The sequence below is a fragment of the Rhyacophila brunnea genome, unplaced genomic scaffold (assembly GCF_057557595.1).
Source record: "Rhyacophila brunnea isolate RB1 unplaced genomic scaffold, BYU_Rbru_1.0 scaffold_24, whole genome shotgun sequence".
NCBI classification, from domain to species: Eukaryota; Metazoa; Arthropoda; class Insecta; order Trichoptera; family Rhyacophilidae; genus Rhyacophila; species Rhyacophila brunnea.
The window spans coordinates 297,877-325,047 of record NW_028232904.1 but is presented as its reverse complement, the minus strand read 5'-3'; the positions used below and the strand labels follow the sequence as shown (position 1 = coordinate 325,047).

The 27,171-nt window shown below is 32.4% G+C and overlaps 1 protein-coding gene across 3 annotated transcripts; it reads left to right on the top strand.

The window, feature by feature from the left end:
• Positions 1-864: 864 nt before the first annotated feature.
• LOC147068854 (glutamate receptor ionotropic, kainate 2-like) lies at positions 865-25,431 on the top strand. Of its 3 annotated transcripts, none has more exons than XM_085951384.1 (14): positions 865-1,105; positions 3,082-3,231; positions 3,851-4,117; positions 4,484-4,692; positions 5,717-5,905; positions 6,818-6,982; positions 8,329-8,760; positions 9,766-9,989; positions 12,405-12,542; positions 17,784-17,982; positions 18,313-18,544; positions 19,928-20,043; positions 22,904-23,059; positions 23,821-25,431. In XM_085951384.1, exons 1-14 carry the CDS (start codon positions 1,000-1,002, stop codon positions 24,019-24,021), a joined length of 2,784 nt encoding a protein of 927 aa, XP_085807510.1. In that variant the 5' UTR covers positions 865-999; the 3' UTR covers positions 24,022-25,431. The 3 variants fall into 3 exon arrangements, with proteins under 3 accessions (XP_085807510.1, XP_085807509.1, XP_085807511.1); XM_085951383.1 differs by lacking the exon at positions 12,405-12,542 and adding an exon at positions 11,424-11,561; XM_085951385.1 differs by lacking the exons at positions 865-1,105; positions 12,405-12,542 and adding an exon at positions 11,424-11,561 and having other exon boundaries at positions 2,903-3,231.
• Positions 25,432-27,171: the final 1,740 nt, after the last annotated feature.

Below are 27,171 nucleotides of genomic sequence, written 5' to 3'. Positions count from 1 at the left end.
ATTTATATTGAAGTTTTCCGAGAAGAAAAGAAAATGTAAGTTTTCACACCAACGTGAATTATATACATAGGTAATTATATTGTGTTGACCAGCACTAGTTATGATCGTAGTGAACATATTATGCGATTTTGTTTTAAATTAAATAATAGTTAATCAAATACTAGGTACCTACCTCCGTGTTGTAATTTAGGTTTTAATTTAAAACATATAAATAAATCCTTAAAAACTGTTTTCGTTCAATAATTTATTAGATAGTTTACCTCTAGCATTGTGGTAATGTGCGTGGGCGCGAAACCCTAGAGATTCCAGCTGGGTGTCGTAATTTTATTATACTCAGAAGTGTTTTCAAAATTATCTATTTTCATTAATTTATAATTGGCGTGGAGTAACCGGCAACCGATCTCGAGTGTGGAAGAATGTTGAATAAACTTAAGGACGTGTCAAGAATACGCCATTCTATATTATTTCTTCAGTAAACTTGAAATAAGTTTCAAATTAAAAATTTCTGGCAAAAATTACCAAGATTTTCCATAATGGTCAATTACAATTTATTTCCACTGACGCGATATATAAATTTTCATGGTTTGGAGGTATATAGGATTTAACACAAATTATGTATTTATTATATTGGCAAATCGATAGACTCATCAGTCCATAATTTTCATGAGAATTATCAATTTTACTTAGCGAATTATAGTTGAATGCATGCGATGCGCTTCACAGTAATCGTTTAATTAACAGTCAATTAGTAAGATAATACTCCACATACATCAAAATCATACTGTTATCAATTAAAATTGATATAAGTAAAAACACAAAGACTTTTTTTGGTTATCATAATTTAATATATTAGTGAAATTATGATTTATTCCTGTTTCACAATTTTGCTTGTGTTTAAATATAATATTGTTTCAAACGTTAGTTTATAGTGTTATAATTATTTATGAATAAATAAATCATGATAAGTAAATGAATTAAAATAATCTAAAATAACATAAAATGAAGTGGTTACGAATTTTATTCTCGACACAAGTGAGGAGTCTGGTCATCTTCAGCCTCTTCTTCATGATATGGCATGCCGACGGTGTGCACCACATCAAAATTGGTAAGAATCCTACTTTTTAATCTGTTTTATCATATCGACTATCAATACTTGGCAGAATTGTATTGTATTACATAATTAAAATAAAACATAATATTATGTAGTCCTTCTTCCAGTAAGTTTTATAATAATTAGAACCGGTTTCATTCGCTTCAATGGGAATTATTGAAGATTTAGAACAATAATCTAATAAAATTCTCCGTTATTGCATTACAAATAAATCAATTAAATTTACTTAGGTTTCAAAAAACTCACAAAATGATTACCATAACAATATTCGACTAAATTTCAATTTATAATAACTTTTTCCTTTCATATTCAACATTCATTCTATTTTTATAATATAACTGACAAAAAATACCAGTTATCGAATTTAAGTCGTCGCTTGAATGCAGAACTATCATAATGCAATATTTTAATATTTCAAAGGAGAGGTATTCGAAACTGTCATTTTTATCATTTTAATACACTTTTGTTGAAAATATTGATCCAAAAAATAATGTAAGTATAGGAATACAAAATATAAATTACGATATTGACTGATTTCTAAAATTATCCGTAAATGAATTTTTAGCCGAAAATATTTGTGAATGTTTGCGAAGTTGCATTAGTTATATAAATTTTAATGAAACTATTTTGTATTCAATAAATAAAAATAAAGATTTAAAATTATAGTATGTATTATTGAACAAACATAATATGGGTCACCTCAAGAATAAACCCATCAGAAAAAAAATATTTGTACAGAGTACCGACTACAACATTTCGATTACTACAAAATTGAAATGCTTAAAACAACTACTGTCAATAGTGTTCGCAGTGACCACTGTATTTTAACTACATATTGTATGTTTATATTCTTTGGTTAAGTATCTACTTATTCTGTTTTATAATCAAAATTTATTTTGTGAATGTGCGCTGTAACGTATCGGCTTATAAATATCCCGAGTCTGGAAAATTTATATGTTGTTTTTTAATGTGAATTTTAGCTCAGAATATAGACATTTTTCGTTTTCGCTTTTCGGCATAGTCAGGCAATATGCACTGTCAAAGCGTGGATCTTAATAGGTTGGGCGAGTGGCTAACAGCCTTTTCCTGCAAAAACTAAAATTTGTTAATAAAACCTCTACTCTGTGGAGACCTATATGATCATCTTATGATCAAATATAGTGACGTAAATGTAAATATTTACAATAAAAAAGAAGAAGAAAGGGAATTGAATAATTGAGTAGCTATCTTTTTGTATTGATTTTTATTTAAAACGTATCAAAATTCTAATGGATTTAAGTTTTAAATTGAATAGTACAAAACTTAAATCAAATTCAAATTCCATCAAGTACCTTCGGTCGATAGTATTAATATTAAAATGTATCAATCGTGTTTTAATTGAAATTGTAAATAAATAGTACCTAGTGATTAACTTTTGAATAATTTATTCACCATATTCTGTAACAATTATCACGCGGTTACTATCATCTCATTTACAAGAGATATCCCATACTCATTTCTTTTAACATAGGATTCAGTTATAAGCTATGAGACGAATGAAGATAGTATGATATGTACTCTGTATACACGATCATATTATTATGCTAAGTATATTACGAGTATTATATAGCATATTGTTTTTCAATTTGTGTGTAGAGTATGAACCTAGGTTGAGCAAGTGGTTGACATCCATTTCTCATGAAAACAAAATCTGTTAATACAAACCTCCATTCTGTGGAGACCCATATGATCTTATTAGGATCAGGCATGGTCGTAAAAAAAATACATAGAATTTATTTAAAAAAAAAAAACATAAAATAAAAAAAAGTAGTATTGCTTAATTCAAAACGTTTGTAATTAAATGGTTTTCTGTGTTCTGGTTTTTTTTTTCAGAGATTTTCAATACCATCGCTTGCAATTCGTGTATTGACTATTCTTAATAATGGTACGAATAATCTTGACTACATATAATTTATTTTTTTATTTTCCAGGAGCAATTTTCCACGAAGATGATTATCCATCAGAAGTAGCGTTCACGTATGCCATCCAAAGGTTCAACATGTACAGCGCACAGAAAATTCAACTTGAACCCAGAATTCACACAGTTTCCAGCAAGGACAGTTTTAAGGCCGGAAAAATAGGTGAGAAAACACACTTTAGTATTAATTACCGATAATTCTAACGTCAGGGTTATACGTATAATTTTATTTGAAATTACCAGGATTCGTTACTTGTAGAAAAAACAATCGCTGAATAAATCTAAAAATCCAGTGATACCCAAGAGGTACAAGACGTCCAATATGTAGACCACGATCAACAGCACAGAAAATTTCAAAATAGAAACATAACGCACAAAACTGAGGAGAGTCTATAGGTTGTCTCCATCATCAGTTTGAGTCGATTCACCGCTAAATGAAAGTTTCTTCTCGGTACTTGGAAATTCGCAGCCAGCCATTTCCGACATGATACAACTGAATTTCGTGCGGCTTAATGATTACTCTGTACCTCTTGGATAACATTGTATTACAGAATAGCTACTTTATTGTAAATATGCAAACAGAAATGATTAATCGAAATAATCATTATTTAACACATTAACACATGATTTTTAGTATTTTTCGGCGTCCGCTATTCACTAAAATTCCAGCTAAAGCTCGTGGACCAAACAATGTTCCAATAATTAAAATAAGATTGTGTAGTTTAAAAAGTGGCAAGAATTAAAACAACCATTTAATTGAACAAAAAATGTTATCTTTTCAGCTTGCGCTCTAGCTTCTGAAGGAGTTGCTGCGATATTCGGTCCAGGGTCAATGGACACTCGAGGAGTTGTCGAATCCACCTGCCAAGCCTTGGAGATACCCAATATTCAGACATATTGGTCGCCAGACCCTCCTCCAACTGATTTCATGACGCCGAGGATGACACTGAACTTCTACCCCGACCAGGTCGCCATTGCCCAATCCCTGGCTGACTTGGTTGAGGATTATAACTGGAAGGGATTCTCAGTGCTTTACGAAGATTATGATGGTAAGATCTTTCTCCTGTATTCTCTAAATATGTATTTAAAAGTGCCTCCACAATTTATACTTCCAATGTTACTTCAAAGTACACTACTTAATGGATAAGCTCAGCGCTTTTTTGTTTGAGCGACAAACCGTCATAAATATGTGTATTACAAATACAATAATAATTATGTTCCTTCATTCGCCGTTGTTTATAATGTGCCGCCCCTATGCAACGTATGACCCGCCTATTCCCATTGAACGTCACTGTTTTAGGGTTCATTTCTGTTCATGTTTTTGTGTCAAAATCTGCACTCCGCCAATATACGAGAAGATTAAATTGATGTATTATTATATTCGTAACTCAAATTAAATATAATTCTATGTTTAGGACTAGCCCGTCTTCAAAACGTTCTGAAGCGTCCAAGCCACAGTGACCCAATCACCGTCAGACAGTTGAAGCCTGACGATGATAATAGACCACTCTTCAAGGAGTTGAAGCAAGCTGGTGAGATACATATCATCCTTGACTGCGCAAAGGAAAGAGTCTTGCAATACTTGCGACAGGCCAATGATATTAAACTCATGGAGGACTATCAGGTATGATCATGAATAATTATTAGTTTAGTGGTCAGATAGCAAACCTGTAATGTGTACTTTTGTTAATTATTTATTTATTTAAGAAAACGTAATTTTGTGGACATAACAAATCTGAATTCAAGACGTACACAACATGATATTTACATTATAACAAATATTACCCTCACAAGAGAGAAGAAAAGAGTATTGAAAAAAGATAATAATAATAGCAAGAGAGCTGTTTTAATTAGATATTGTTTGAATCTCTCCGGTTTTCCACATCTTTTAATACTTACATCATATCTGCCCTGTTTATATTGAATAATGTGACAATATATAAGGTAATTGGATTATAAAACATAAAAAACAAGAATATACAGTGTATATCAGCTTCTGCAATCTTACAATAACATTATGTTAACAAACAAAATATCAGATGACAGAATAGCCAACACGGAGTGGAGGTTATATTAACAGATTTTTGTTTTTTTTAAAGAGAAATGAATGTTAGCCAATGCTCAACCTACAAGGTCCTTTCTCTAGACCCAAACACACATTGAAAAACAACTTATGAATTTTCTAGACTCGGGATTTGAACGCACAATACTATAATCCGACACTTTACCGCTTGGCCATCGCAGGCGTTTATATCAAGATATTATATTATATCATATTATAAATTTAGTCAATCTTTTTTTTCGACTGTGTCCGATCCTAATAGGATCATATGGGCCTCCACAGAGTAGAGGTTTGTATTAACAGATTTACTTCTCTCTTGCCACTTGCTAAACCTATTATATATCTATCTACTATCTGGCAAGTCAATGTTAAATAACAAAAAATGGTATAATATAATATTTTAAAGTACACGGTAATATGCCGATTAAGATAACTACTCGTATATAGACTTGATCATGGATGGATTTGTGCTATGATACCAACTGATGTTTTTAACGTTTTCAAAAAGGTACCACAATCGTTATTTTAAAAATATGTTCAGATTATTTCATTTAAAGAGTCATTACTTCATTTTTTTGGTTTACAGGTCTATATTCTAACTGGGTTAGACCATCATACCATTGACTACATGGAGTTAAAGCATGGTTTAGCAAATGTGACATCGCTTAGAATGGTGGATCCTACCAGCTATGAGCTTCGGAGTGCTGTCAACGACTGGCAGCAAGGCGAAATGAGAAACCATCGGGCGGCTGACATTAGTCCAGAATCCGTTTTAGTAAGATTAGCATTACATTCATAACACAGATATCAAACATCAGAACTTCCCGACTTGTGTGCCGAGAGAGATTCGGAAGTTAATGTTGCCCATAGTAAAACTCAAATTTCTACAAATATGTCGCGGTATTCTTGGCTTAATATGAAGACGTAGCTAAAACTGCGTATTGTTGTTAAATTTAATAAAACGCATTTTTTTGTAGTACTTATTCCACTTTTAATCAACAAATTAGGACCGGTTTCGTCCGCCTCAGAGGGACATTTTCAACTGAAGTTTAACTTTCAGTTTAAAATTTTCCACTAAGGCGGACGAAACCGCTCCTAATTTATTGATTAAGAGTGGAATATTTACTACAAAAAAATTGCGTTTTATTAAATTTAACAACAATACAATGCAGTTCCACCATGAATTGAAAGTTAACAAAATGAAAGAAGAAAAAAACTGCGTATGGTTCAAAATAAAGCGGTACTAGCTTGTCTTTAAAAATGACTAGACAAGACAAAACAAAAATAATTATAATTAATTGCATCTTGTTAGTTTTATCCATAATATGAAATATGTTAAAATAAGAGTGTTGGAAAAGTGACAAGTATTCTTTGATGTACTGAAAATATATATAGGTATGTATATCTGAATAACATGCAACGAATAAAAAAGTTTTGGTAACACTGATTTATATAATATTGTAACATTTACATATTATTTCATTTCTACTCAATATAAGAGGTAATATCAATTGATAATAATTATCATAGTTTTACACTGATTTTGTTTTTATACAATATATTCTAAAATAACGTATCTACGTATTGTATAGCAGCCAAACCATTATCAATAACAAAAATATTATGATTTGTATCTGATAATAAAATATTATAATATATTATAATAAATGCATTTTGTCGTTTTTAGTTATCGACTGCATTGACTCAAGATGCCGTTCATCATTTTGGAATAGCACTTGAAGACCTTATCAACTCTGAAGAGGGTTTGCAGACCAGATCACTTTCTTGTGACCAAGAAGACGGAGTGGTGATGTGGGAACATGGTCTAAGACTAATTCAGCAAATGAAAATTGTTAGTACTACGTTTAATATTAACAATCAACCAACAATTAACTAATTTACTTTTTCTTATTTTTAGATGTAAACTTGCGACATTATAATATTATGTGTGTATATAATTGTCTTTCAACTATCAATGGCTTTTTCATATATGTTCCGTACTCAATGCGGTCACAACATTATAATATTATATATTTTAATTTAAATTCAATTTAAGAATTTAGTATTCATTATGAATTTGAAGCCTCAGAAATGCATCTAATATGAAAATATACATAATAAGTATACAGAGCGGAAGTTTTGGGTCCGCATCCATCCGATTTCGGGCGATGTGCTTTATCAATTTAGCAATCAATACAAAACTAATCACGCCAAAATGTATGATGCATCCAAGGTATTATTTTAAATTCCATATTGGCGAATATTTTTTGTGATTTTCGAATCAATGTAGGTACCTATTAACTATGTAGGCACTTTGATTCCCAAATGGCGTAAGGATTTTTACAAATCTTAGATTTAACGTACTTAATAACAAATACTGTTTAAATAAACTATTTTTCGTCAAGTCCAAATAAAAAAATTAAAAAAAATGTTTCTAATAAAATAAATATATGTTTCTCTAGGTTTTATATTACTTTGTATTTAAAATGTTATTAGTCTTCTTCAATTAAAATAATATTATAACTACATTATCGCGTCCATAGACTAAATGAGTAAAAATTTCTCTTAGCAAAATTATAAAATAAATTATATTAAATTCTACAGAATATTTTTAGTCTATATCTGTTTCGATTATAACACCATTATCAAGGCTACAAAAACAAAGGACTTGTCTACGCTGAGTATAAAGATCATAGATTGCGACGAAAATTTATTGTTATCTCTCAGTCACTCTGGGACTATATGGGAATAATTATTTTACTTTCCTACGTATAAAAATGCATAGTAACCTATCCAAGACTAACATTTTCAACTTTTTCATTTGTTCATTCTTTAAAATGAATGGTTAGTTTTTTTCATAATTTGTTATTTTCTATGCTACTGTTATAGTACAGATGAGTAGTAACATATCCGCTTATGAATTTGTGAGTCTCGGGTTTGAATCTTGGATCGGGTAATTATTTTTCAATGTGTGTTTTTACTCAGAGCATGACTTAAAAAGTTGAGCAAATTGCTAAAATCTACTCGAAAAAAATCTCTTATTGAGACGACTTAGATGTACATCGGATTGTTTAGCAATTTATTTATAAGCCATATAATCACCGCAGTGAATTATTTAATTACATAATTTGTCTTGTCATACAAAATTTATACCCTCTGTCCTGACGATGTAGTACTTATGTGTTTTTTTTCTTCCAGAAAACATCAAAAGGTCTGACTGGAGAGATAATTTTTGATAGCAATGGTAGACGCACTCAATTTTATTTAGATATCCTAGAACTATCCAAATCAGGTTTCAAAAAAATTGCATTCTGGGACATGGTCCATGGAATCAATTCCACTAGAACTCAAGGAGACGTGGACAAAATACTGACAGAGAAGTGGCAAAATAAGACTTTCATTGTATCATCAAGATTAGGAAAGCCATTTCTTATGGATAGGACGCCAGAACCTGGACAAGTGCTGGTCGGAAACGATAGATATGAAGGATATTCAATGGATTTGATTGATGGAATAGCAAAAATTTTAAACATATCATACAGATTTGAGCTTGTTCCTGATAAAAAGTATGGTGCCTACAATAAAGTCACGAAGAAATGGGATGGATTAGTAAAACAGCTTCTTGATTTGGTGAGAAGTTAATATTTTAATATATTTTTAATCCAGTATTTTTTTCGTTCAGTTATTTTTAATATTTTAGTCTACCAATCGATTCAACTCAAAACTGACTTATTCATCATCGTCAGGCTTTGGCTATTTACGACATTTTATGAAATATATATGAATGAGACTAAAATGCGTCACAAAATATTTCCAAGTATCGCCAGATGTGTTAGATTTGATGTTGACATATAACATAACAAAAATAAAAAACAAATACATAACTATAACAATACTAAACATAACTGCTTATATTTAGTATGTGAATCTTTTCTCGGTTTGAAAATAATAGCATTGCTTAGTCCTGGAAAGTCACAAAAGATTTTTTCTAATCATTCATTCACTCGTAAGGCGGCAGGGTTTAGGCGGCAGTGTAGACATATTGTATCAAAATCACAGTCGCCATGATACAATATAACATTGTCAAGACAAGCACACTTTATCGGCATCGCTAAACCCTACATCCATGGCAACGTGATTTTAACGTTTTGGTGAATACCATAGGGTCTCTCAGGGAAGGCATATATATTTCTAACTTGTATTTTCTAAAACATTCCAAATTGACAAATTGCATTTTAATAACCATTAATTAGTTTACTTCGCAGCGCGTGAAGGCCGCCCATATTTTTTTCTAAATATATTGTTTTCATCAATTATTTAATTTAATCTATTTGTTTCTCACATCATCTCATCATTCTTATCATGCCATCTTCTAACGGAGATCGGCAACCATCAGAACATGGTGCCATAGGTATGATACAACAAAGGCCTCTCCCATTCGATTGAGAACATCAAACTTTACTTTGTCCCCCGATCAGTCCAAGAAATTTTCAGGATACGTCTCGAAAGCCTCAACTCTCTGTGACGTCTCTTGAGTTATCTTCCATACCTGCATACCATAGAAAATGATTGAAAAAATATGTCAGTGAACTATTTTATCTCAGTAACGCCATAATAATGTTTTACTTTAAACAGAAAGCCGACCTTGCTATTTGTGACCTGACGATCACTTACGAGCGCAGGACTGCAGTTGACTTTACGATGCCTTTTATGAATTTGGGTATCAGCATCTTGTACAGCAAACCTAAGAAAGAATCAGCGGATCTCTTTTCTTTCCTGAAACCTCTATCCTTGGATGTATGGATTTACATGGGCACTGCTTATCTTGGTGTATCCATTTTGCTTTTTGTTCTTGCCAGGTAAGATGTTATTTCTTTCGGCATGCAAATTTATGTATGAAGGTCGGCGCAAAGCCCACAGAGCGCGGCGAGGCAATGGTATGGGCAAGTTTGACAAACGTTATCACTTATCCTTGATCCACATACAACGAAAGTTATCGCGGGACCATTGTTCACTGACGAGTACATGGAAATGGCCACGCGAATTTATATCGCATAAAAGTAATTGCTGCATGTGAAATGGAGGTTATACAGAATATAATGTAAACTAATAGTCCAGAACCCACTTGGTAGACGGTTTTTTAAGAGAATTGTAAAAATATATACCATCAATCTACTTTCCGAGATAAATAAATTTGAGAAATAACTACTCTTATGACGATTTTGCGAGTAAAATGCAAAGTGCGTTCGGCAATCTCATCCTGTATACTTTGACCTTTCCACATAAGCATCCGCCAGAGTCAAGAAAATTCTACACCCCGCCGCTTCCTGTGGGCTCTCTGCCAATGTTTCTTGTGTCGTTATATTCGTCCCCATGGATTGATAATTATTAATAATAAGTGCAGTTTTTATTATCACAACACATATAATGGGTATGTGATTTCCTCAAACCTGTGTATTTCTGTGATCTATTTCACAACAGTAATTGATGCCATTCATTTCAAAATAATGTCCAAATTTTCAGCCGTCAATGAGGTATATCTAATTGAAAGACTAAAAGTTGTTCGCCATTTTCCAAAATGGCGCACGTACCACAGAATGTACGAGTATTGCTTTTGGGTAAATTCTTACAGGACATTAGCACTATGCTTATCATGTAAAGTTTCTTCTTTAGTGGAATTATTTTTAGGTGAAACCATAATACGACTAGATTCATGACCCCCACAAGGGGTTGGCTAACAGAAACCGGGCTTAGGGAGGGCATGGCTTGGCGGGTCAATCAACTAAGTAAATTTGCTATCATAATGATAAAAAAACACATGCGGTCTTAGACTATTTATAGATACATCCATGCGGTGCTATTTTGCTTCAAGAATATTAAGATTTTAAATATGTGGCTGTGCAATGCAGTTTTTGATTATTATCTTGATACTCGACAACTCAATAATACACGTGGATTTATTTAAATATAATATACAGAATACCGTTAATTTTGAATAAAAATTAAATTTTAGTTAAATACTGCTATAGAGCGTCACACTGCCCTTAACTTTAGCGATAGGTAGGAAGGTCGCTTCAGGATGTGGGGGTCATGAATGGAATATAATATTAATTGTAACAATTTGGTAAAACGTTTATAAACATATTTTTGTATTACCATCAAATGTTATTATTATTACCTACAAACATATTTATGTTTATGACAGAAACTTGGTGACTACGTTTTTTTTTTAATTAATACTACTATATTATTATGGTGTATTCAATTGCATACTTTGTTTTATCGTGAGCAAGAATGGCCACTCAGGAATGGTTGAATCCTCATCCATGCAACAAGGATCCAGACGAACTGGAGAACACATGGAATTTTCTCAACTGCATTTGGCTGGTGCTTGGGTCTTTGATGGCACAGGGTTGCGACTTGCTGCCAAAGTAAGGCTGCTGCGAAGAATGACCTCATCATCATATCTTCAAATCATAACTCAATGTTTTCAAAAAAATGGTCCATTTCTGAAGCGTTTATAACAATTCATGTCAAAGTGATATTTAACATATTAATAGATAAACAATTCCAAGATATCTTGTAAGATTTCTCGGTATAAGAAAACATTTTCATAAATAATTAATTAATGTATTTTTTTGTTTTACAGTCATACCTACAATAATAAATATTTTCTATTCGCTTCATTGTGTTGACTGACTCATTGTATTAATCATTTAATATGTAAAATAGAAAATGTGATGTCAGTGCTGTTACCTGTAATAAATATTTATGTTTAATGCTTTTTTATAGCTCAATCCTGGAATAAACTTTCCATTCGTTTATGTGAACGGGATTTAATTTCTAGTAACTCGATGTGAACTGCTGACAAAGCTTTAGATGTTTCGTAATAATACGCTATCGTAAGAAACAAAAAAAAACTTTACATCTAAAATAATATGAATTCTTACCTATGTTGCATACTTACATACTGAAATTTAATTAACAGTGATTACACTTCTAATATTATTGTACATATTTTAATATTCACAATCAAATCTAATTTTCATTTCTATTTCAGGCTTTGAATTTTATGGAGTAAAAGAGTACTCAAAATATAAATATAGAATACAATCAGTTGTCTACGGCGATTGTATTATTATTTAATATCCACGCGTTGACGATCTCCTAATAGGTACATCATATTATAGCAGCTCCAAGAATTCAAGATGATATTAATCGTGCATTTAAACTACAACGCATCATATTGTAATTAAAAATATCCGTTTTCTCAGACTGTCTCCCAAGGAGTGGTGCAAACCGCACCCTTGCGACCAGGACTGCATAGAACTGGAAAATTCCCTCACTCTCATCAACTGTATGTGGATTGTGATGGGAAGTTTACTTCAGCAAGGATCAGATATCATGCCTAAGTAAGGCATATACTTTTGCAACCCATTTCGGATTATATTCTTTTCTAAATTGCATAAAAAGAATTTGTTGGCGGGAGTATTTGATTATCGGACTTGAACAGAACGTTATGTGGATCAATAATTGTCATAGAAGTTTAAATAAAACATATAACAAGTATACTTTTTCATATAAAAATATTGGATATTATATTTTATATTAATTCATAATATATAAATAGGTTACACGGCAATATTAAAATATCGAAATCTTAATTATTTCCAATGAACTCCAAAGTAATTTTAAATTACTGTCATTACATAAATTTAATCCTACATATTCCTGCTCAAAAAATCAAATATCACACGTACATATTCTTTTTTATGTTTATAGATACCAGCTATCTATAGTATTTTGGTTGCTTATCTTTTAAACTTTGCAATATTTTCGATAGATGCACTTATTTTTATTTGTGAATGGGTTTATATGGCATTTTAGATGACATGATTAGTGAGCTTATAGTGTAGGTTTTGAACGATTACAATGCAAATTAAAAATTAGTTTTCACGGTAAAAAAAAAATATTTTTCTAACAACTGTACATATTGCATTATTTGTCTTGTTTTGCTTATTATTTGGAAGCACGTACTAAAATAATATGGATGCATGTATAAAAAGCGTTTTAAAAATCAAAAAATTCCACCACGATTAAAGTAAAACCGTCCAAAAATTGGCGTAACCTATACAAATGCGTTAAAATAGAATTCCATTTAGAATTAATTAATAAATAAATTAATGAATTAATAATTAATAAATAAATAAATTAATTAGTAATTAATTAATGACTATTTAATTATGCCTACATATTTTAATATGCATAATAATATTTTAAATCTATAAGCCACATACTTATCTTATGAAAATTCAAGGCATTTTTTTTATTTTTTCTTCAAATTCACCAATGGCAGTGGACTGATTTTTAAAATGCGTAATAATGAATTATCCTTGCTTTCTTTTTAGCTTTGTGTCATCTTGTTTGATAATAATTTATAATAAATATCTAGAAAATAATCTATGTAAGTGATTCCATTTTATTACAACGTTTTTATTAGCTCGTATTCTTGTTTGTCCGATGGTTGTTTTTTATCCAGTACAAATCTTGCAGTCGATTTTTAACTAACTTCCCGACTAGAGACATTTGAAACTTTTGGAATATATCAGAACACGGTGCCAATGCATTATTTTAATACTTTTAGCTATTTTTAAGCAGAATTGAATTTATTTTCAGTTAATTCTGTTTTGTATGGAAAGTTATTTCAGAAAAATCCCTAAAAAGTAAAATATTAATATTGGTTGCTAAGGGGTGGTCATAGCAACTAAATTATTAACTCATTTGCTGCTGACTAGATAATGATTTTTTAATTACCACCTTTAAAATGCACGTTAATTACATCGATCGGCCGCTTAGTCATTACGCGCCAGGTGCGTCTTCAGCGTCCAAAGTATTAATATATACGTGCGTTACTATGGAAATCAAAATGAATTCTCAAAATGACATTTAAGTATTCTATATTATTTGTTTGTTTGTTTGTTTTTTTATTTACTTCATATCAAGTACAGGTTTGAGCATATTGAGCATAATAATTAAATAGAAAATTTAAAAACGTTGTATATAAAAAGTTCTTTTTATCTTGTAATTTTTTTATTATTTTTGCAAAATAAACATTCATTGAATAAAATTATTATACTGTTGTGTGTTATTATGTGACAGATTAAATTAAATAATTTTAACAGTAAAAATGAATATAAAATGTGAATGTACACTTATGCTATCGTCAATATGTTTTGAAAACATTGATTTTCTGTAAAGATACATGTTAGGCTGCGCGCACACGGCAAAGCGAAGTTTCGGATTCATCCGCCAAACGTCGTTTGCGGGTCGAATGCGTTTTGTTTGCGTTTCGTTTGCGTTTCGTTTACGGCGATATATCGACGATGCTGTCCAAACATCTGGACAGAGAAAACACAGTTTTCAAGGAGATTCATAAACGCCTTTTTTTGAAACTGCACCCTGCTGCGAGAGTATTTATCTCTCATTACAGTGGTGTACAAGGGTAAATAAATCAATATAAAATCAGTACATAATATTGAATTATACCTACATTTATTTTCCCACTATTGCTTCTTTTGGAGCTGGACTGTTTTATATCGATAGCATTTTGAAAATTACCTATTATTGTGCCTATTATGTATCATCATAAACTTTGTCTGATCAATACTATCGACCGAGGGTACTTGATGGAGTTTGAATTTAAATTCTAATTGATTTAAGTTTTGTACTATTATTATTTATTAATACAATAAAAAAAAGATTATAAGTTAATACACGAAGAAAGGGTAAAAACCTTATTACCTAGATACCCACTAAGTAAAGGATGAAGTATTTCATCAGAAGAAAGGCTCGCCATAACTAGAAGGTAAACTAAACTAAACTAAAAAACATATACAAGTACATAGGCACATACCTATCAATAGTAGTAGGTAGGTATTCATTATTCTCACTACAATATATTATTATTGGTACCCGTTTACATTTTAGTGTATATATATATAGATCATCTAGATGAACAGATTTTAAGGGAGATATTTCAAATGTTTATTTATAATATGTGACAAAACAGAACACCCGGAAAAAACCTGGCTGTTCTGTTTTGTCATTTCCTGTTTTGTCCGGTTACCATCTAAGTCATACCACGTGTCTGGGCAGTGTAAAAATAAAACCCAATCATGATGAATTGTTTGCAACCAGAAAGATTCACTTGAATGCTTAATGCTTATTTGGACTATGTCTGCATTTGCATATAGCTAACAAAAATCCGCATGAAAGTCATTTGAAATAATTTCTACACTATGAAAATATCTAGGTAAAACGGTAAAAAAGAAATACTTAATAATATGTAGGTAATGTTTACATCTTAGTTCGCCACTGGCCTCTGAGACAAAAAAAGGTTTTTTTTTAATTCTTCGGATAGTGCAATAAATAAATTCTTCCATAATAACACTAGGGGTGAAAACAAAGACTACTACTATCAGTTTGCAGAACACAATGAGATACAATATGTGCCTTATTGTGTTCTGCAAACTGATAGTAGTAGTCTTTGTTTTCACCCCTAGTGTTATTATGGAAGAATTTATTTATTGCACTATCCGAAGAATTAAAAAAAAACCTTTTTTGTCTCAGAGGCCAGTGGCGAACTAAGATGTAAACATTACCTACATATTATTAAGTATTTCTTTTTTACCGTTTTACCTAGATATTTTCATAGTGTAGAAATTATTTCAAATGACTTTCATGCGGATTTTTGTTAGCTATATGCAAATGCAGACATAGTCCAAATAAGCATTAAGCATTCAAGTGAATCTTTCTGGTTGCAAACAATTCATCATGATTGGGTTTTATTTTTACACTGCCCAGACACGTGGTATGACTTAGATGGTAACCGGACAAAACAGGACATGACAAAACAGAACATGACAAAACAAAACAACAACAATATTTATTATTCACAATATTATGTTTTTATACTTCATCCTTTACTTAGTGGGTATCTAGGTAATAAGGTTTTTACCCTTTCTTCGTGTATTAACTTATAATCTTTTTTTTTATTGTATTAATAAATAATAATAGTACAAAACTTAAATCAATTAGAATTTAAATTCAAACTCCATCAAGTACCCTCGGTCGATAGTATTGATCAGACAAAGTTTATGATGATACATAATAGGCACAATAATAGGTAATTTTCAAAACGCTATCGATATAAAACAGTCCAGCTCCAAAAGAAGCAATAGTGGGAAAATAAATGTAGGTATAATGCAATATTATGTACTGATTTTATATTGATTTATTTACCCTTGTACACCACTGTAATGAGAGATAAATACTCTCGCAGCAGGGTGCAGTTTCAAAAAAAGGCGTTTATGAATCTCCTTGAAAACTGTGTTTTCTCTGTCCAGATGTTTGGACAGCATCGTCGATATATCGCCGTAAACGAAACGCAAACGAAACGCAAACAAAACGCATTCGACCCGAAAACGACGTTTGGCGGATGAATCCGAAACTTCGCTTTGCCGTGTGCGCGCAGCCTTAGAGTTAACCGGGCGATGATATTAATTATTCGACATCATTATAGAACTTAATGCACATAATTTTAAACTGTAGTGACCGATTTTGTTCAGTTAGAAGACAGTTATCAACAAATATCATAATTCATTTGTCACAAACAAAATAGATGTTGAGATATTGACATATTATACTCTCTCACTCTATCACAACAGGCCATAAGTGGCGACAGGTTATCCGAATCTTTAACTTCAGACGACCGTTTCGAAGGTGGTTTATTGCCTGAAACAGCTATCAACATAAATGACTCAATTAATACTTTGGACGTGGAAGACGCACACGGCGCGTAATGACCAGGCGGCCGATCGATGTAATTAACATGCATTTTAAAGGGGGCAATTAAAATCTCATTATCTATTCAGCAGCCAATGCGTTAACGCATTCGCTGCTGAATAGATAATGAGATTTTTAAAGAAGAATTATCAAAAATTAATCTACTATTCAACATAAATATTATAATAAAATTGTAATAGATAGGTGAATATAACTGTCAATTTATTAAATAAGAAGTTGCATAACTTTTATACGTGTAAGAGAACTGTAAAAAATTTAACAATTGGTGATACACTAAACTCAAAATTCAAGAATCTCATTTTCAAACCACTAATCATTGATGCCTTTAAAATTTTTACAAATCTTTCGCGTGTCTAAGGAATTGCACTGCTCTCCTAAATGAACGAAAATGGTTCCGACCATCATTAAGTTGTGTGCAGTTAAATATATTTAATATTGTGCAATGCATTAGAATAATTGATGATTTTTAAAAACAACAAAATATGTTTCACATTATTTTTTTATTTTTGCAATGCGTATCACAGCATTACCTAAGCATAACTTTTTGAAGTACATATACAATTTATTATATTCAATTGTATAATATTTATATATATAGGTATATCATAATATCAAATCATTAGTATGAACCTAAAGCTAAAAATAGCAATATCTCGGAAAAGTTATTAATTCTGAGTGGCTCGAAATTTAATTTACCCCGTTCATAAAGGGTAAAGATGGTCTGATATCATTTAGTGAAGGAATAAATTAATTATGGGCCCGACCGCTAACGACTGCTGACTGATTAGGGCCGTGTCGACGCGGATGGTGGCCGGAATGTGGTGGTTTTTCACCCTCATCATGATATCCTCATACACTGCCAACTTGGCTGCCTTCCTCACCAACGACAGGAAGGACGACTCCGTCTCCAGTGCGGAAGATCTCTCCAAGCAGTCCAAGATTAAATATGGTGCCGTGCTGGGTGGCTCCACTGGTAACTTCTTCAAGGTAACCCTTTTTTTTAAATTTCCAACTAAAAATAGTATATGGGTACTAAAAATCGCTTTATTGATTAATATTTTAAATAATTTATAATCATTTTCAGTCTATAAATATATTATGTAACTCTATACTTATTTTAACTGTGTTCCATTCAAATGAATTGCTTGTGGGTTCACAAAGTAGTTCATCATAACCTTTGTTTATTTTTTCAGCATTTATCAATAAACTTACTCTAAGGCTCCAGTTCCGAAAATTCTTCCATTCTTGTCTGGAGGTCATCAGGATGTTTTGAAAAGATCAAAAATATCAATCGTGCTCTATTTGTGTGTTGTCTAGGATTCGAACTTCTCCACGTACCAGCGCATGTGGACAGCAATGGAATCGAGTCGTCCCTCTGTATTCGTCAAAGACAATGAAGAAGGAATGGACAGAGTACTCAAGGGAAAGAGGTTGTATGCTTTCTTGATGGAGTCCACCTCCATCCAGTACATGGTGGAGAGGAACTGTGACCTGATGCAGGTGGGAGGTCAGTTGGACACCAAGGGATATGGGATAGCTATGCCAGTCAGTAAGTATCCTTATAATATTCATTGTCAATATTAAAAATATAGCGTGTTTTTCTAAGTAATATGGACTGTCTTTCGTGCGTAAGATATTAGGTTCTCACCCGGAGAGTTTATACGATTATTCCGCTTCTACTTGTAGGTATTTGAAACCATAACAGCACTCGATATATACGCTTTTATTACCAGTACCTATTTATCACGACATCGAGTTTGCTAGAGCAAAATTAATTAAATAACATGTATGAGTCGCTTAGAATCATAACTCACATATTCCAAAAATCAAGTTTTGAGATAATCGCTAAAAACCAACAGAGCACTATTTTTTGTAATTAGAAGAACAGTATTGAACTCCCTAGAATATTAATGAGTGAGAGAGTCGAATAACTTCTTTTTTTTTAAATATATATACCTAATACTCCTAACGTTGCAGACATATAGCATATTATGAGAAATAGAGCTCCCCGATTGGTTAGGAAGGCGTTGGTGACAAAACTCTATTCTTTGAAATATACGACATATTACACCAACAATGAACTTTGTCAACGATTTTCACATGGTTTAAATTGACTTCTAATACTCAACTATTTTTCGGTATATAGATTAATTCATTTAGAATCACTTGGCATATTTAACTAAAAAACGACAAAATTGCAATATGTGAGTTATGATTCTAAGCGACTCATATGTGAAAATATTTAATTATGGGGTCGACATCGGTTAAAATGTGTTCAGCATCCTTTAATGCGTCAGCAACAGAATCCTTCATGACGAAATTATATTATATTATTATATAATTATATTTCTTGGTGGAATACTAAAATATACGTATAAAACGTATATAACCCATGGGGCTCAATGACAGTAGTGTAGAGTCATAGCTATGTAAGTAGTATACGTGAAACAATTAAACACCCAGGTAGATATTATATTGTGACCTCATCGGGTATCGAACCTGGAGCCCCTGGATGCACGCACCTTACGCACTGGACTACAAGGCTTGTAATGAAATTATTATTCTAAATTGCTCCACTGTAAAGTTTCCTTGATATTATAATAATATTATATTCAATAAAAGACAAATTAACCATGTCCATTGAGTAGAGGTTTTAAGAGGTCCATACTTTATGTCTCATACACAAAAACAACGTGTTTTGTTATGGAAGGATTCTAACTCGGGACAAAAAAATTAACCAATAATTGATATATAGGCTTTTTAACTACTGTCCTATAACTGTATATTATTGTTGACTAATTACTCAACAGTTAGTTAGTATATAACAGAAAAAAGAAGGGAATGGCACCGGATAATAGATTTAGTAACCTGAATCTGGAGAATATTATTATTTTGATTAAACAAACATGATTTCCTCTCGGTGTGTTTTCAGATTCACCATATCGAACAGCAATCAGTGGAGCGGTTTTAAAAATGCAAGAGGAGGGTAAACTGCAATTGCTAAAAACAAAGTGGTGGGAAGAAATGCACGGTGGAGGAACTTGTAAGGTAAAGAAATAACATAAAGTTTAAAAAAAAAATGTTAATTACCCTGTTAAATTATAATCATACAATGTGCATTGTTAATAATATTATTAATACGTAAGGTATTTACATTCATGCACTTAAAATAAGTAAATATATTTTTTATTTCGAAAGTATTAAAAAACAAAATAAATCAGAGCCATATTAATTTGAGTCGGTTTATAAAACCGATAAGTCCAAAATTCAATATTAATTTCTAGTAAACGATATGTTTTAGTGTATTTCATCGTATTGTGTTCTTAAATTAAAACTATATATTTATTGAACCTACATAATTTTAAAACATCTAAATAATGTAAATAATACCCACCAGAAAAAAATCTTTTTTGAAAAAAGAATAGTCACCCGACGGGACTTCAACTTGAAACTACTGGATTCGCGCCATTTTGCTTTTCCAATTAAACTACGGGTATCCTATTTAATAACGTCTAATTATATAATTTAAGTAGTAGTTTTTATGACATGCTTATCAAATTGCCTTAATAATGTCATCAATCGGTTTTTGGGTGTTAAATCAAGATATGTATCAATTAAATGCCTTAATTACTAACCTACATCCGGATCTCTCCAAATGTTTAGTTATAACGTACTAGCACTTGCTAATAATTTAATAATATTCGTTGAATAAAAAAAATAGTTTCTTTTATAATATGTAAGTAAGTATATTGTTTTTAGGTGATAATTTACAAATATACAGCAATACATGTAGGAAGAATAAAATTGATGATATCGGTGTTTTTGTATCATTTTAATAAAGTGTAAATCAATAAATTTTTAATCTTTTTTTCGTATGCTTTTTAACTGGTTTTGAAAGCTTATAGATCATTGCATTAATAAAGAAATTATTGGGTGAAATTATACATCGAACATGTACATATTTATTGGTAAATTTTAACGACAATTTAGAAATATATCATCATCATCAGCCGGGATCAATCCACTTCTGGATGAAGGCCTCCCCAAGCTTCTTCCAACTCTCTCGATCCTGTGTCATTCGCTGCCACGTATTTCCGCCGAACTTTACCAGTTCGTCAATCCAGCGGCTTTTAGGGCGACCCTGTGGCCGTTTTGTGCCCCTTGGGTACCACTGGATGACGGCATTTGTCCAGCGGCCGTCCTTTCGGCGAGCAATGTGCCCTGCCCATCTCCATCTCAGCTGTTTGGCAACGTCTATTACATCGCGTACTTCTGTCTGCTTCCTAACCCATTCGTTTCTCTTACGGTCTTTTCGCGTGATGCCCAACATACACCTCTCCATGCCTCGCTGTGCGACTCTTAGCCTTTGGACATCTCTCGTGTTGAGGCTCCACGTCTCGCAGCCATACGTGAGCACGGGTAGCACACATTGGTCCAACACCCTACGCTTAAGACACAATGGTAGGTCACTTTTGAAGATACTATTCAGACGTCCGAAAGTACTCCATCCCAGCTTTGTCTTCGAGAAATTTCATCGTGCATGCTTCCGTCTATGGACACCTGCTGTCCGAGATAGACGTATCTGCTGACTTGCTCGAGTTGGGTGCCATTAATACAGATAATCGCAGGGTCCGAAAAACAGTTCTTCATCACTTTTGTCTTTGAGACGTTTATCTTTAGGCCGACCGTTTGACTGACATCCGCGAGTTCTTACATTCTACCTTGGAGGTCTTTCGGGTCTTGTGAAAGTATAACTATATCATCTGCAAAGCGCAGGTGACTGAAGTGCTCCCCATTAATTGGAACACCTTTTTCCTCCCAATCAAGTTTCCTAAATATTTCCTCAAGAGTAGCGGTGAATAGTTTAGGTGAAATGGTATCACCTTGCCGGACACCTTTGTTAATAGGGAATTTACACGACCGTTTGTGATTAGAAATATATACTTCTGTTAATTTAGTCAAAGTATCTCAACATCAGTGGTCATCCAGTAGTATCTAAAAGGTACAAAACGTCCGCAAGGTAGACCTAGAGGCCGCCGGATCGATGACATGATAAAGTTATGCGGAAGTATGTGACAACGCAACGCACATGACCGAGAGAAGTGGAATCAGCTTGGAAAGGCCTTCATCTAACAGTGGATAGATTCAGGCTGATGATGATGATGATCTCAACATAAATGTGATACAAATTCATTTAATCTGTATAATAATTAACACAAATCTATGTAACTTGTATATTAAAATAATTTTAACATAGTTACTTAGATAGTATAGCTTTCTTGAATAATTAAGCTATACCTACCTTCTTTCAAGCAGCAGGATCAAGTGATGGTAGCTATAATACACGTATTACCTAATATTTTGTAAATGGCAGTAGTATAAGCGATACAATCACACAAGCTTTAAAAAAAAAAACTACATAAATATATTGTCACCATACCGAGATTCGAACCCGGATCACGGTGGCCGCCAACCTCCACCTCCAGACACCCTAGTAGGGAGGAAGACACAGACTACGGATTTGTAGTACAATAGAAGGATGTTAAGAGTATAATTAATTATTGACAACCACAAAGACAAACGAGTAAATCATCAGCAACTTAGGAATTTGCCTCAGATCGATTCGCCTGTACTTACACTCTCCAGATATTTGGACACATAACCCACAAGAAGGATGAAATTAATCTGAAGAAACTCGTGGTATTAACAAGTCGAAGACCAGAAAAGACGTAAAAATGTTACAATCTAGATGTACAAATAATTTTTCCATGGGCTTCTACCGTCACAGATATTTCATGTTGCCCTGTATTATAGAGAAGGATGAATCTGAGAGATAGTACCGATCCGCGAACAAGAATGACCTCGGCCAAATTATACGAATTACGTCATGATTTTTTCTTAATTCTAGGATGATGGAGGAGGAGCGTCTGATGATGCCAAAGAGTTGGGAATAGAAAACGTCGGTGGTGTTTTCGTGGTATTGGGCAGTGGCGTTACTATAGCCTTTTTCATCGCCATTATGGAGTTTGTGTGGAATGTGCGGCAAGTCGCTATCGAAGAACAGGTATTATAGTTTAACATAATTTATTAAAATCAAATATTGCAACAATAGCTTCACACATCAATATTCCTAATAATATAAACTGCAGAAATTAAACAAACTAAAAATCTGAATTCTAATTGATTTAAGTTTTTTACTATGTATTCCAAAAATTCGCAAAAACGACTCAAATGGAAGAGTACAAAACTTAAATCAATTAGAATTCAAATTCAAATTCAATCAAGTATCCTCGGTCGATTGTATTAATTTATTAAATCTGAGTTAATGACTTGGATAAAAGAATTAATTTGGATGTTTTAATATGAATAGTTAAGGATAATAAAAATGTTGTCAATTACTTTTTTTATGAATAGAAACGACTAAAAAATGTTAAAAGGTTCCTAGGTCCATTGTTGTTGAATTTATAACATTTTTATTTTATTATTCACAGAGCAAGTCAATTTATATATTTTGCATTCCTATGAAGATAATGGTTTACAAAAGATTTTTTACTAAAATTGTTATTAATGTAATAACCACAAACTGTGGTGTCCATATGCTCCACCTGGTGAGGATATGAGTTTTGAAATTTTAATAAACTAAAGTATACATATAATACCTATTACTAGTAGGTAAAATTAGGTACCTATGTACATTATTGTTGATTTGATAATGAGAATCGGAACTGAATGCGGAATCGTGTTATGATTTTTGACATGTTTGGAATCGAACTCCATTGGGAGTGACCTGTAAAACCTTAAAATGCTTTTCTTCCTGTTTCCTAGATCACAGTGAATGACGCCTTCTGGGCGGAGCTAAAGTTCGTCTTCAACTTCAAGCTGACCACAAAACCAGTCCACAATAAGCTCTCGGAATCTTCTTCTTCCCACTCATCGCACTCCAAGTCCAAATCTGGCGAGAGACACACTCCATCCAACGTCCTGCAGGCAGCCTCCTCCTTTATGAGACTCGATAAAATATTTTAATATAATACAAAATAAAAACATTTGCAATCTATGTGATTTCCATCATGTTATGAAAAAGATTATTGTGATTTCAATATACTGGTTTCATTTCGGAATCTATCTTTAAGGATGTAGATTATAATAATATGTCAAATTATGGAAAAATATGTATATGTAATAGATGCATGATCGCAAATAATTTATGTAATAAATAAGGTTGTTAGTGCGCTAAGAGATTAATGACATAAAATGAGACATATGAGACATAGCCATACTTTTTTGTGTCTAACATTGCGATTAAAGCTTTCGATGTACCTATAGTACTTATTTTGTACCTATGCATAATAACCGAATGACTATTAATAATTGTCTTCTAGTTCGTCAAATAGGCCATCCATATTATGACGCCATGCCAAAGGGGGAGGGGTTATATAATGTGATGATTTGATGAAGTAGTAAGAGAGGTTAAAAAAATGTGACGTCACAAAATCAATAAACATTTTTTTTATCGAACAAATTATTTCATGAAAACATTAATTAAATAATATATTGAAATCTTTGTTTTTTTTAAATGGTGGGGGAGTTCAAAAATGAGACGTAATTTAGACAGAGGAATAGAAAATTATGTGACGAAGTGTGAAAATGGAGGGTGGGAGGGGATCAAAAATACAGAAAATGGTGTGATTGTAAATATCTATAAAACTCAAGCGAACTTACAGTAGCTGTACAGTATTCATTTATTTTTATTGCACGTGAAATCTCATGGAACGTTCATAAAGATTCGATTAACATTTTAGACTTTGTTGCAGATACAATATGTCGTATTTTGAAATGTAATGTCGTTCTTAAAAAAATAGTTTAACTCTTCTAAATGTATACGTATTACATACTATTATATATTATAATACAATGCTTAATTTTATTTCATATTATATTGTGAGTAAAACACATCATTACAGGGGTCTAAATGAACCAGATCAAACCGAAACGCAACACCTGTTCGTGAAATCTTGCGTTCTGGTTCGTGATAATTATATTATTTTACTTTACATATTCTTTCCGAAAATTGAATTCGAAACGAATGGTATAACAAACACGAATAAAGAAAAAATTGAATACTTTTTTTTAAATTTCTTGGAAATAATAAAGCATCCGGTATGTAAAATTTACCATTTCGAGCACGGCATTAATCAAATCTATAAGGAACCGTTATTTTTTCTGTGCTGAATATTCTATCGAAGTTAGATACGAGATGGTAAACTTTAGAATTCAGATGAAGCTTTACAATAATATTTAAAAGCGATATTGTATATTATTAAAAATATTATGTATTTTAGTTGTTCTGGTATAATTTATTTGATTTTAATTACCTATTGAACCAGTGTAATAATTGTATTGATTTATTTTTTGAAAATAAATGAATGGTTTTTTGTAGATTTTTAAATATTATTCTACCATCAATCACAACACATTTATTATTATTTTCATTCAATCTAATCTTTAACACTAACCACTAGCCAAATTATCTTGCATCATTCCAGGTCATACCAGCATTCCGTAGCTTCGCTATATACACTCTTACCTATAATCCTCGGTAATTGTCGCAGCTAAGAGGGTCACATTTTTGTATGATAATTTCACCATTCACCCAGTCCATCAGACAGCGCTCTTCTTCCCACACGTTTGTCCCATATCAGATTAAACAAATGGTGCAGGATTACGTTCTAGCTGTATTTGAGGAATTCAGGATGTATGCCGTTTTCCTCTAGTACTTTTCCGATCTTGAGTCATTTCACAGTGGATATTTAAAAGTAAGGCTGTCAAAGAGATTTAAAGAGGGTAGCCGGTTTAGCACTCCACAGGAATGGTATTTCAAAACCTTCTTAACTTTACCGCTCCACTTGGGCTGCGAATGTCTCCGCGAGTCGGTGGTTGCCTGTCGCAGATTTCACAAGTGATTCGGAAGAGTTTCCAGGTGTCATTTCTGCTTGCTGCCTCCTCGTATAATAGTATAATAAATTCATTATATTATAAATATTTACTTTTATCATTCAGAATATATTGAATAGCGAACGTAGAACCATTTTAAATGCTGTAGTCCTTGCATTAGTAATAGAAGAGTTTTTTTTACATATTATTATGTTGGGGCAAAGGAAAACCCTTATTAAGCTACAAACTGCTATGATATAAATACAATATTGAATCCTAACTCAGAGGCTGGCAAAAGAACTGGCGTTGAAGTATTAGAAAAAAAGAAAAGTTTGCGAATATAAATAAAGTTTGAAGGAGGGTTTCAACCCTTAAACGTATCCTTCCGTTCCTCATAACGCTACGGCAACGCAAAAGTTGAGACGATTTTCTAGGCTTCGTCGAACACAATGCCTACTCGTATTTCTCGGATTTTAACCCTTAGAGTCTCGCACATACAAACTCGATGCAAACCGCAACATTATTTAAGTAATTTAGTTGACATTTTCAAAACACATCTTACTTAATCCATTGATATCCACATTGTTGACACAACAGTAATAATTTGGACGAAAATAGTTTAGTTGCAAAACAACATGCTTGGTAGTTTTGGCTGAAGTTGCTAATTTTACCATCTATAGTACATCTGCCAAATCTGTATTGTGGTTCTTTATCGTCTCTTAAGTAGATACCATCAAATAATGGTGTTTTCCCGACAATTATCGACTCGCCAACTATTTCTATCTGATTTATACAAAAGCAAATTATTAAGCTTTTAATAAATATGTTGGCATCATACATGAAAACCTGATTTTCTTCTCCTCTAAAGCCTAAATTACACTGGCAAACTTGCAGATCTAATCAAATCCAACGACTCATACAATCGTCAGACCCGAACGGACCCAATTTTAAAATATATTTTTGGATCGTTCCCTCGACTTGTGGTCAAAATAGTTGTTTCTATTATTTATAGTTGGGGGAGCAGATTACCGATAATGTACGAAAATATTCTAACCAAGCATAAGATTTCATGTAGAAGTGCACGCGGCATGTTGTGACATTGATATTGATATAACGTCGCTTTGACATTTACATAATGAAGGTTTCCTGACTTTATCCATTTATCCATTTAAAGTAAGGAAGGAGCAATGTTTTGTTTTGCCACCGTTCTGACCAATTGAGAGAGAGAATTTGAGACTAGAA